Genomic DNA, 13,444 nt, shown 5'->3' on the forward strand with positions numbered 1-13,444 from the left:
AACTTTAAAGAAATCAGTGGATTTCGACAAAGTTTTCAATGAGCCATGAAAAGGGTTTGTAAGTGTGCTAGTGCTTGGAAGGGCAGAAATATACGGGGTTCTGCTGTTTGCCATGGGAAAAGAAGGTGAAGTTCAAGTACCAGCAAATACCATGGGTGCAGTATTACACTTATGCTGCTCATGTGTCTTAATCTGATTCTGTTTGCGACAAACCACTGTGATAAATCTCAGTTCTTAGAACTGCCCATCACTCCCTCTGCAAATCTTTCCTGGAGAACTGCTCTGGACTGTGAAAATTAATTACTGCCTGCAATTGCATTGTGCAAATTCCTTATTTGTTCAGCCCGTTTAGGCGTGCTTTCTTGTAAAATGTCACCGCACGCTGCTCCTTCTCACCAAGAAAAATACAACTGTCGCACTGTCAAATAACTTCTTTCTCCAATGAGCAAAAGAAGAAAGCAAACTAAAGGATCAGTTTCAGACCAAGAAAAGTACCCCAGGAAGTAGGCTGGAGGCAATTAATTACTTGTCAGCATCTCCCTCAGATATGCATAAAGTAGAAAAGGTGCCCATTTGGCTTTGTTCTGCTCTTTGTATTGCACTACTCTACTCCTTTCCCAACAGCATCCATCAGCCTGGCATCTGAATGCGTGCTAGATGTTGGTACATCAGGCCTGCTCAATCAAATCCACAGGGATGACCCATCTGTAGCTGTTGTGTTTCTTCTGATCTCTGTTGTATTAGATCCATTGCTTTTTACCTTGGCCTTGGGGAGAGGAGTATTAGTGTGCTTTTCTCTCTGTGTGCAGGCTGATGATGGCTGTTAGCATATGGATGTGCTTTCCATCCAGTCAGTCACACATGGGGGCAGATGTGAAAACCCAGAGGTATACCCAGACAGAGGCATATAATCCTTGAGTGCAGAATTAGCCATGTGTGCACGTAAGTAGGCTTATATGCAAGAATAGATGCAGGGATATGAAAACCACATCTCGCATCTGACCATGTATGGACACAGTCCTTACAGTTATCTCTAGCAAGACTGCTTTCTTCCTCTTCCTTTCTCAGCTACGTGTGCATATAAAAGTGCATGGCAGGGAGACAGAGTGCTCTGGGGGATGCTCCCCTAGGTGCTGATGAGTTGCATACAGGAGCAAAGCCATCAGCCACAGCTCCATCACTTCAGGAAAGATGGAGTGTTTGGTTGCTGGCAGCACGCTTATATCATATGGCCTCTGACAGGTCACTGCTCCCTGGAGAGCAGATACATAATGCAGGAATGCACAGTCGCTGGAGGGCTCATGTGGTTCTCATCAGCATCCCAACCCTCAGCGGGTGGGACTGCTCTCCCACACATAGCTTTCCAGTGTGTCAGCACCCCTGCATGAAGCCATAGGCTGCCTCTGCTCATCTTCCTCAGCTGGCCTGTGTTGGTGGAGTTTAAAGCAGGTCAGATGCTGTGCCTCCTTGAGTCACATAGTGACAGAGGCTCTTGCTTACTTGCCAGATTTTCTCTCCCCCAGTGCGTCTCTTAAGTTTCCCCTTTGATTTTCTGGCCAGCTTTCCCTTCTTTGCCCTGTTAGGATGACCCTATTTACCCCACTCCCCCATCTGCCCCCTGGCCTGGCTCCTTGCACGTTGAACTTTAGCTCTCAGAGCCACAGTCTGCTCAGCTCTGAACACACAAGTTTGTAGCCCACACTGCCCAGAGTAACCCTGCGGTGCTTTGTCCTGCTGGTCTGTTATTTCAGTGAATGCTGTTGGGATAAAGATATTAGAAAATCCATCCTTTTTTGAAATTAACTTTTTCCTGCTGCTTATGGACCTTTTTGCTACACTCTCACCATTTATTTTACTCTTTTGAATTAGACGCAGCTAGGGGTTTTGTTATTGAGGTTCTCTTGAAAGTGATTAGAGAAAGACAGGTTCATTCAGAGAGAAATTAGATTCTTATTGGACCTATTCACCTGCTGGCCCTCTGGGTAATGAGGGAAGGTTAACATGACTAATGCGCTAGCATCACCTGGCACCTGAATTCAGGTTTGGCTGGATATGAGCATGTCTATTCATGATGCTGTTGGTCCCTATTATTAGCAACTATAGCAGATGCGCTGGCTTTGCAAGTACCTAGCCTAGGAAGGATGGGACTGGGGTACTGGTGCACTGAGACACACAAAACTTTGGATGCCATCAGCAACACCTGCAGTTTTGTAAGAAGGTAAATTTCACATCTGGCCCATGCTTGTAAGGTTGTGGGGATTGATCAGCTGGAGAGCTGTGGTGGCCAAGCACTCTGTGGCTCTCCGTTTACTTTCAAAGTCCACATTGAAAAATGGAGGCACTTCAACTCTGACACCTTGCTGCTTATCTGCCAGTTTAGCTGGGTCTCTAAACTAGTTTCTTGCATATTGGTGGGCCACAGCTTGGAGGATACAGGTGGGCACAGAGGAGCAGGGTCTATTGAACCATGAACACAGGAGTTAGAGTGCTTGTGGATTCTGAGGAAGCACATTTGCAGATATCCTTCCCAAAGGAGGCTTGCATTCAGGTTCCCCATGCTCTCACCTCAATGATATAGTCTTTTCCATCTTTGCTGTGGACAGCTTTGACAGCACAGATGTCAAGACCTCCAAACATTTCCGCACAGGCGTCTGCCCAGAGTCTGTACCTGCAGAAACCACAGAAGCACAGTTTAGCTGTCACTGGATAGTCCATCAAATACAGCCACCCATCCTGCTGCCCCTAGGAGCACAAAGAGATTCAGGAGCCCCTTTAATCACAAGGCATACTTCATATGCTTTGCTGGGTCATTGCTTCCCCCTCTTGCACATGGGATGGAGCAAAAAAACCCAAGAATCTTGCTTAAAGTTTTCGTTCATTTCAGATTGTTTCAATTCAGCCCTCAAAGCCACCTTAAAATATTCTTTCCCTCCTTGCTGCTTACATCAGATCTCCAGTTGGTTGTCATTTAGCCAAGCTATAAATATTTAGCTCATTTAATCTCCTGGTAGTGTTGGCCCCTTAGCGTTTGTATTGGCTTTGCCTGAAAGCCCTCCATTATGCAGGCAGCTTTCTCCTGATAAGATGTCCTGCACATTGGGGCTGGAATAGGATCGGAAAGTAAGTGCAGAATTTAGCAAGGAGTGGCCGTTCCCCCCCAGCCTGTAACCCAGCAGCTCCTACAACTTACAACTTACTCTTTCAATTTCATTCTTTTACAGTCTCCTGCCTCCTTTCCATCCCCTGGCATTGCTCCTAGCCGGGCAGTCCCATCACATGGACCAAGCACTGTTCTGTTGGAGGGAAAGCTATAGGCTGCAGCCCTTGTCTCTAGCTGTCCCAGGATGTGAATGTGGTGCCCCTTTACCTATCCTGGTGTCAGAGGAGGAGAGAGCATGACAAGAGGCATATTATGGGGGCTCTGCATCCCCGTGCTGTGGAAATGAGGAGGGAACATGTTGGCCTGGTTTTATTTCCTGTGCAGCTGTGCCACAGTCCTGACCATTTCAATGCAAACAGTAATCTCAGAACAGCAGATCTGTAAGCAGGACCACGACAAGATGCAAAGAGAGGAGGGAAGGCCACAGCCTCATGAAAACATTGACATTTTGCAGACCCTACAGGGACTGGGAAACGAGCTGTTCTGGCCAAAGTACAAGTTTATGTCCTTGAAGCCAGCCAGAGTCCCCATAGCTCGACAACATAGTGACCAACTTGTGTGAACACAGCATCTGAGGGAAGCAGCAAAAACACACTACCAGTGCTCTCTTATCCCTAATGAGGAGCATGTTCACCCCAGCCCCTGTGAAGAAGGCAGCACCTGAGGAAGAGTCAGTAGGATAAGGAGAACTACGGACCCCTTGAGCCAGGCAGGAGGCACAGTGAGCCTCACTCGGGCACTGCTGTGGCTCCACAACCAAGGACACAATCGTGAACCACTTCTCTTTCCAAAGGGTGCCTCAGCAGCCAGGCTTAGGGAATTGTTGCCTGTGCCAGAGACCCTGATAGCCACATGTCTTCAATGTTGCTGCCCCTAGGTGAGCACTGGGAGGGGTCAGGCTGCTGGGTGTAATAACAGTGCTGTGGAACAGAAAAACATGTTTATGCATATGCATTGGGGTAGCATTTACTGACATTTTGCCTAGTATTACCTGAACGTGTCTATCCTTTGGGCTACTGTTCAGTACACTTCAGTACTGAGCAGTACTTCAGTTTGCTCCTACTCATCAGAGCACTTCAGCACACTCCTGCCTTGCTGCATGCAGCGAATACTCAGAGATTTCAACGGGATTTGTTGCATTTATGTCTGGGTAAGGCTGGAGTGGTGAATTGTGGTACTACATCTACACAATGAACCTTCAAAATGCAGTGCAGCAGGTTGGCCGGAATCTGGGTTATAGTCCTACAACACTGCAATGAGGGAATGCCTACCCTTCATCTCTCCAGCTTCAGCTGTGTTATAAACAACCAGGATGCACAATAATATCCAGGTCCCACAGTCCTATTAAGGTCTTGCAGAGTGACTTTCAGCATCTGATTTAGGGTTTGGCTTCCCTGTTTCACAGAACTAAAGGTGCAGAAGAGACTTTAGGTGAGCACCTGCACAGCTCTTGTAGCCCAAATAGGAGACATTTCTTTAACTTGGTCTGAAAGAGTACAGATGTTCCCCATCTCATCTAGGCAATCCATTTCTGTGCTATGCCATCCTTATTGTTAGGAAATATGGGAAATATTCAGAAGAACCTTTTCTGCTGTAATTTAAGTTTATTAACTCTTACAGCGATGTACTAGTAATATAAAGGGTGAGTAATGCCTATTATTAGCAGCATAATTAATCATGATTCTGATGAACTGGAGGTATAATCTACAAAAATCTTAGATTCACTAGGGATGAGTGCCTACACATAATCTGTGGATTCTATAAATCTATAAATAATCTACTTAAATAGTACGGAGAACAAGTGACATGATAGCACTTCTGCAGAATAGGGCTTGGGAGTTACAGCAAGGCATGAGTTACCATGGGTCAACGCTGTCATGCAGTTGCAATATTAACACATATCACAGTGATTTGAATATATGGAATTACCATCTGCAAATTTCAGTCTGTAAGATGCACGAGGCAATTCCTTCTGCTCTGTTCAGCAGTGCGAAGCCCTTAGCAAAAAGAAGGTCCAATTTTGGGAGACTAAAGCTTTCAACACTTCAGCTGACAGATTTTTCCCTCTGTTGAGCAGGAGAACACTTTTCTGTGTCTGCCTCTCATTAGTAATGAACTTAGAATAACTTCTTGTTACTTCTTGTTTCGTGCTGTGACCTTTCTGATTTTATCCCTACATGTTTGTGTTGGTGTGCTTGACCTTAGCATGCTGGTCTTGTTTCCTGTGGCTACATTCACTAAAGTTCTAATGGTTTAGCAACGTTGGTTTCCAGTTGTACTTCCAGTCCATTCTCCAAAATAGGACAGTTTGCTTTTGTGCCCTTAGTGTTTTTATAAGGAAACACTTGGTCTTTTAAACTCCTTTATCCCACCTCCCAGGAGACCTCACTTACCAGTTCTCTCAATTAGCCAGAGTCCGAAATACAGTTCCTCCCTTCTAACCCGAGAATAGCTAGCACTGTCTTGAAACCCTCTTCCTTACCTCTCTGTCATTGCAATCTGTTCTAGCATTGCAGACCCTGTGTTTGCTTTCCAGTTTCCAGAGATGGATGTCCTCCTAGGAAAACAAACCAGAAACATAATCCAAACATGAAAATACACTCCTGCCCCATCCTCCCTTGTACTGTAGTCCTCCTCACCCTTGACTCAGTGCTTGTACAAGAGGGGATGAGGTGAGGTTCTTCCTGACAGAAGCATTCATAAATCTTGCCTCAACAACACTCCATACAGGATATGTTGTTCAGGCTAATAAAAAAACTGAATGAGGAGTTAGACAGGGAGAACTCCAAGGAATCTTGAGCACACATCAGCTCTGTGACTACTTTCTTTCTTTGTACATCAGAGCTGAAATGTCTGTAGATTGCTCGGATAATCACCCTTGTGTTCTGCAGTGGGTAGCATCATCCATCTGCGGAAGAGCAGTTCTCCAGGCAAACATCTGCCTGAGCAGTTCACAAATGTCAGCTCCGACATTCTGGGTCTCCCTTACTTTGATTTCGACTGTACTGGTGTCATAGAATATATGATTATACTTTCTTGTCATTGACTTTGTGTTGACCTGTCCATAGCTCACTGTGTCTGGACTTGGAGAACTGCAAAATTGCTAGAGTCTCATCAGCTGCTGCGGTGGTTAATTTCCAGAAAACAAGGTACTGTTGCTGGTGAATCGTGAGTTTCAGCATCCTCCATCAAGGGGTGAACACTTTCTTCTTCTTGACCTGAGGCACAAGGCAAACCTTGGCCAGACTGCTGTGGTAACACTGTTCAGATAACCATGGCATAGTGAACAAGCTAGGACAGGTCAACAAGCTGACAGGATGCTCCTAGGAGCATCTCCAAGCTGAAGAAGATTAAGGTAGAGGTTTATGTAGGGGGACGGATGTGTAATCCAACACTTTAACATAAGGTTGTGGAAACCCTCACTGGCAGTTCTCTTACCTGATGTAGAAGAGACTCTGAACTTGCAAAAGTATGTGGAGCCCTGGTAAAGCTGATGTCCTGCTGGACTATAAACCTGGATCATTATAGCTGACTGCCTAAGATTCCTCTTTACTCTGGTGAGGGACAGTCCAGAGTTTTTTTCATTTCTCCTCTCAAGTGGTATGCATATTTGCTGTGGGATTTGAATGGTCTTTGTAGCCATATTTAAAGGGGTATGGGGAGCGGTGGGGGGGAAGTGGGGCAAATGATCCTGGTTACTGTGTTGAATAACTGTGTTTCCATATAGTTTACTCTTGTCCCTTTCTGTTTTCACCCAACATCCATTTTCCTGCCCTACTTTCTAAGCAAAAGAATGTATTTCTCCTCAGGCTTTGACTGTTACAAGCCCTTTGATGGCCTGTAAGGTCAGTGTTCAACCGTCAGCCTCTCTTTCGACATGGGATTCTTAGGATTACATTTTTCAGTTCTGCAATGGGAAGAACCACTCTTTATTAAGATTTAGGTTCAGAAAATTGCCCCACAGTGGCAGATGGCATCCAGAATCCCATTAATACTGATGAGAACTCCTGCAGTCTGCTTAGTGACAAGATGATTGGATATCAGTGTTTAGAAGATGTACCTGGCATACCAAATGTAAGCAGACTTTTAGGGATCAAGCAGATCTGTGACCAAGACACCTGCAGTATCGCTTAGGGTAAATGAATAGACTAGCAGATCATGGGCTGTTGGTGTATTACATTCACCATCTCCAAGCTGGGCCATATCAGTCTAAAAGTAGCACTAGTTTAAATACAGTTGATGTTGTATCCCCTGCAGAACACATTGAACTGCCTTTGAGGTGACAAGATCAGACGTCACACTTATGAAACTGGAAAGGAAAGGATATTACCCTCTTACTAAGAGCTGGTGGCAAGGAATATCTCGCCCTAAAAGTCAACACAGCTGCTGGCTTCATTCAAAGCGAACATTTAATGAGTCTTAAGTGGAAATAATACCCCTGTTAGCCCCCAGTTAGGGTAAGGGTAGAAGCATAATTTCTGCCCCACTTTTCCTGGCCACATGCGAAGTGTTTGTGTTTTCTCTTTGCCGGTATTACAATGACAGTCAAATACTTTTGGTGGAATTTTAGGCATGTATCACATGCTGCTTATCTGCTGTTTTGAGACTGGCCCAAGGCATGGGCTAAGTAGGTGTTTGTTAGTAGTGTAAATCTGGAGTCACTGAACTGAAATCAATGGGAAACTGAACTCAAGCCTTGGGTCATGGGCTGGAAGGAAGTGCATTGAACATCTGGGGCGGGGAGGAATGCATGAGTCACTCTGCAGCATCCTCCCTCTGGCAGATGCTTGGTGCAAAGTAAACATATTCTGGAGAATTTCAGTACAGAGCCTTTTCTCAGAAGGAAGGGGGCTTTTAAAGTCTATATGTGTGGGTGAAGGTATAAAAATATTGGGTAGGTTCCATGGCTCACAGATCAAAGCAATTCACTCAGTATGACGCTACTGCAGATGCTGTAATTGCTTTTAAGGCTGAGATTTGCTAGCATGACTAATGACTTTGAGTCTTCTATTTGAGAGACCAGTGAGAACGCTGATATTTTGGGTGCTTTAACCTCTGTCTTTGGATATAGTAGGGACTTATTTATATCATAGAAATAACTTTATATTCTGTCTGATGCTGGGACAGAAGGAACAGCTCCCGATGGGACTGACTGTATGGCTCTCCCAAGCTCACTTCTGTAAATGGCTCTCAATATAAATCAGTCTTGTTGGTTAGCAAGTTGCTGGGTGAATTTTGCCATTTGCTTTCTTTGCTAATAAGCTTCATTGCTCATTAAGGTGTTTCCAGTTCATGGCTGTTTTGATGTGAAAGCATTTTTCATTTAGGAAACTATTGTTTGCGCAGTTATATTCCCAAGTGGGATTAGCTGTTGGTGTGACCGCTTTCTTTCCTCAATCATCTGGTATTATTTCTGATCCCTTTCTGGATGAGTGCGTGGTGAGTGTGAATAATAAACAAGGAGAGGATATGGTCAGGCTAACTGGACCTTTGTTTCACTTAGAGGCAGGCTGGGAGCAGGCTTTGGAGCCAAGGCTGGGGAGGTTGGCAGGAACAGGGAATTTTAATTGATATTTTAAACCTTCCTTCCTTTGGCCAATTTGCGCCAGACTCCCTGAGATGTTAATGTAATATTAGGCATCTGTGCTATTGTTGACCTGATAAGACTTAAAACAAATTTTCTCTCACTGAGTTCTCATGAAGTAGCCAAGTGTCCCACAGGTCCTTCCCATGAAGAATGCGACTCAGTCATTATCTAGTTTACTTAAACACCTCTGTGCTAGGAATACAACTGGGAATCTTAGGCAGCTCTAGCTGAAAAATATGTGACCATGTACATTTGGTTGTCTCATTTAACTATGTTTCATCAGAATTATGGCCTAGGGGTTTGTAAACATGGACTGAAAACTCACAGTATTATGGCTGTTAGGCAACATATGAAATTTATCTGGCGACCTAAAGAATGTACTGCTGGAGCTGTCTACTTGTCCAGAGTTTTGTGGCTGGATAAGGAGCTTCTGGAGAAGCTGTGTTATTTGGCTTTTCTCATCTACTGGTTTGCAGTAAGGAGAAACAGGTGTCTTACTGACTCTTGTGGTTTCATCTTTAACTGAGCTTGAGGACTGCTGAAGTTTGGCTGCATGCTTTCTAATATTTTAAAACATATTAGTGCTGTGGGTTGCCTTCATGCCACCTCCTTCACATCCCAAAAGGCAGGGTATGTCCCTCCTTCTCCTTTCCTTTCTTTGTATGCTTCAAGGAGCACAGATGCAAAAAGCCCAGAGGAACCCTGCAAGCTAGCCAGGCTGAGGCCATTTTTACCTGGCCATTTGTGTGCTCTTCATGTGATTGTGGTGCCATCATCTCCAGCTGGGGGAGGATGGGCTGTTGCTGCGGGTTGGACACTGTAGGACTCCATGAGTTGCAGCTGGCTCAATCTGCTTTATTGTTTTCCCCCATGTGCGGAAGGGAGTGAGTTTGGTTCCCACTAAAGGGTATGGGGAGGATTTTGCTGGGAAAGATGAGCCCTTTGACAGCAGGAGGGAGAGGTCACAGGTGATGGCAGAGCACAGTTGTTATAATGAGAACTAACTGAATATCAGAAACAGGTAGCGAGATTTGCATTCCAGACATAGTGAGCTGACGGTGAGTCATGGAGAACATGATCGGTGGATGAGGGATCTGGGTTCGGAGGTGGGAGGAGAACAGAAGGGCTATTCTTCAAGGAAATTAATCAACGTCCTACTCCTGCCCAGAGCAGACATCGACTCAGTCAAATCCACAGCACTGTCTCTCCCGTCTCTCTCTAGTATAGCCATACACTCACATGTAAGCCTTGTAGTTACTGCCGATTTTCTGGATTCGGATGTCATACTTGGAGTCAATGAACGGCTCAGTGGTGGCGTAGGTTCTTGCCATGGCTACTATGCTGGCCATGTCCCGGAAGTCGTGCTGGTTCTCAACTTTGACCTTGATCACCAAAATACAGGGAAAAGTGACAAAGAGCAAAAAGAACAGGAATACTTTGTGAGCAGAAGTCATCTCTGTGCCTGAACAGCACCATGTCAGTTGAAACCCGCACAGTTGGAGCTGAGGACAGAGCAGGGATTGATTGTGTGATTTAAAGAGAGAAGCTCCCTAGACCAACCCAACCCAGAGCAAATCAACCCCTTTCTCCTTCCTTATGCACAAGCCCTGGTAAACCTGGCACCAAAGAGGCAGATGGCTCTTGCTAATGCTCATTGCTTTTATGATACTTCAGAAAAATACTTGATCTCTTCAGGAGCATTACTTCACTCAGACACGGGAACTGCTATTTCCCATGTTGGGATGGATGAAACAGGGTATTTTGGGTGGTCAGGAAATATAAACCAATGCCAGGAAATAAACAAGAGAGCTGGTTGTCTGCCACCTCTAGGCTTTAGTTCCCTGGCATTTCACATTACCCCAGCTCCAGACTTTCTTTGAGGAGCTATGCAGGTGTCCTGGCTGGAAGCAAGCTCTGCAGGAAAAGGGCGTCACTGGGGGAGCCTGTGATTCTCGGTGAGATTTGTGTGAGTGCAATGCCACAGGCATATGCGTGGGACAACCGGTTGGGTGTTAGACTTGAGTCGCACTTGGAAATGAGAGGGCAGTGGCCTATGAGCTGGAGTTTTTCTGAGAAGCTGGATTTCACAGTTTTGTATTCAGCTATGAGAAATGCTCTGTATCTTATCTAAAAACCAAACAACCAAAGGAAGGACCAAACCAGTGAGTGGGAGCTCTAACGATATGATCGAATCTCTACAAAAGCTCATTAATTTGGGAGAGAAAAACTGCACATCAGGTAACGAGGACATAGTGGACAGTTTCACGTCATTCACACCATCAGCCCTGGCCTTTAGTCTGTTGGCAAAAACATGTTTGGTGCATCTGAGAAACATGTGGGAGCCTTGCTGCTTAGAGTCGGATGGATGCAGGAAGGGTGGCTTAATAGGTGAAAAAAGACCAACAGTGTGTGAAAATGATGAGCAAGTGAGCCGTTTTCTTTATGTATTACTTACACTTTGTAGTTCAGTAACACTTGGAGGCCACAGTTGGGGATTGCAAACTGTCTACTTGCTCATGACAACCCGTCAGTCTCTGCCGCAGAAGAGTTTTCTAGTTGTGTCAGTTTGTGTGTTAAAGGAGGGTGATGCCAGACTATATGGAGCCAGCTGAAGGAAATGTGTGCAGTGGTATTTGGTGTTTCCTTGCAAAGAGCAAACAAAGTGGTTTTACATATCTGCCTTCAACCATTAGAGGGCAGAAGCCATCTTCACTAGAGAACACAGGACAAGCTTGTTGCTAACCTGTTTTATTCTATTTAGATAGTTTTGTGCAAGCGCCAGCTGTAACATAAGCCAAAGATGCAGCCACATCCTGGTGCAGAAAAGCTCTTGAGAACCGGACAGGTTGTGGGGAAGGTGAAAAGTGCAATTAGTTTGACCTGTGACCATCTAGATGCCTGAATAAGAAGGAAAAAAGACCTGGTCTTTACTTCTCCTTTTGCTGAATGCCAAATACCACTAGTCCTCCTCCCTTTTGCTGCGGTGAGAACTGTGCTTTCACTATTCAGGGACCACTGAGAAAAGCAGCAGAGGAAGAAGACAGTCGTCTGTGGGGGTGGGAGGGAAGGAAAAAAAAAAGGAAATAACAAACACAAAGGGGAAATGTAAAAGCAACCATTGCACATCATCCAGGAGGAGCAGCCTTGCTCTGGGCTGTGCTGTCCCCCTCTACGTCTGTCTGGGGCTGCGTGCAGTGCTGGTGTGGCAGGGCAGGGTGAGGTGGTAGGAATGCCCTGGAGGCAGCAGGAGGAGCAGGAGAGGGGAGCACCTCATATGGAGGGAGCCTCCAACCTGGGTGCAACTTGCAAAATCCCAGGGGCAACAATGCAAGCTATGTAGGGGCTGGGTATTTTGGGTATTTTTGTTGCACAGATAAGAGCTGCGCTGGGCTGAGTGAGATCAAGCGAGAGAGCCCACCCTGATGAGATGATCACAGGGGGGACTGCACAGGCAGGCAATGCATGGTGTTACAACATATTCTACCAGACCCTTTTGGCAATGGGAAAGACAAAAGCCATTATATAATGACCTACTTGGAATAAGGACATTTGTGGGATCTGAAACAAAGTGCTATGCTTGTGCAGCAGTCTTTGGGCCCGGGCTGAAACATTCGCATTCGCATCCCAGGAACATTTATCCCAAAGGCAGAGGAAAAGATGCTGCTTCCCCCTCCAGATTGGAATTAGATCGTATTGTTATTGCTAGCTGTATACTCATCTTAATAATTTATTTTAATTTATTTAAATTTATTTAAATACAGCATGCTATGGAAAGGAAGGGTCCATTTCTTCCTCCTCTCCATCACCCTCTCCCTATGGGGAGAGAGGGAAAGCACTTGAACGTGCTTTCTCCTATGCACCTGAGGATTTTTGGCCAGACAAATAAAGAGAGGGAGACTCACCAGGGACACAAAGAAAGGAAAACAAAGAAGATGACTCCCACAGTGCTACACCACTGCACAGTCTTCAGTCCTCAGTCCTCTGCCATCTATCTCTGGCCTGTACCAGAGCCCTTCCCATGGACTTTTCAGAGAAAGCACCTCACAGAGGTCCCCTTTAAGGAGATCATGGCCTTATTCCCCACCAGGCATCAAACTAATCACCACACCAAAGCTGGAATATGATCCACTATTTGTTAATTGTTAGAGTTGGCCAAATTTGACAAAATAACAGCCGTGCCCTGGGTTAGCACTGGTTTAGTCCAGGGTATGGTTATTACTTCATGAACAGGAAGCACTTGAGTTACGGTCAAATTAGATTTATTTTCCTGCCTTATCTATCAAGTCCACCATTTTATTAGGTTTCTGCTTTTAAATTTTGTATAATTCATTTCCTCCTGCTTTGTAGCCCTTTTACGTGTCAATAAAATATCCATTCTCCTAACAGGAGAAAAATCCCTAGAGATAACCAAAGCCAGGGTGGATGTAGTGTGACACCAGAGGGCATTATTTAAAAAGGGACTATTAAAAACAATTTGAAAGCAAACAGTTCCAATTCACCTAATAAGGGATAAATCTGCCTTCTAAAATGGCAGGTTAGCCACTGCATGAAACTGAGGAAAGAAGCTGGAAAAAGATCAACAGGAAGCCATTTTTTTTCCTCTCTGTTTTTTTGTAACCTTCTTAGGATAAATGCAATATCCCATTAGCTGCATAGAGGAGTGCAAACAGTGAGTGCAAACACAGCCCCTGCCCTGG

The 13,444-nt window shown here is 45.2% G+C and overlaps 1 protein-coding gene across 2 annotated transcripts in view; it reads right to left on the minus strand.

The window, feature by feature from the left end:
- SYN3 (synapsin III) overlaps positions 1 to 13,444 on the minus strand; it is a 178,460-nt gene that overhangs the window by 13,738 nt on the left and 151,278 nt on the right. For both annotated transcript variants that reach the window (XM_065679376.1, XM_065679384.1), the window contains 3 exons: positions 9,987 to 10,129; positions 5,643 to 5,717; positions 2,566 to 2,668 (listed from right to left, as the gene is read on the minus strand). In XM_065679376.1, the coding sequence (XP_065535448.1) occupies positions 2,566 to 2,668; positions 5,643 to 5,717; positions 9,987 to 10,129 (321 nt within the window). The remainder of the gene's footprint in view (positions 1 to 2,565; positions 2,669 to 5,642; positions 5,718 to 9,986; positions 10,130 to 13,444) is intronic.

The sequence above is a fragment of the Lathamus discolor genome, chromosome 1 (genome assembly GCF_037157495.1).
Source record: "Lathamus discolor isolate bLatDis1 chromosome 1, bLatDis1.hap1, whole genome shotgun sequence".
Classification (NCBI taxonomy): Eukaryota; Metazoa; Chordata; class Aves; order Psittaciformes; family Psittacidae; genus Lathamus; species Lathamus discolor.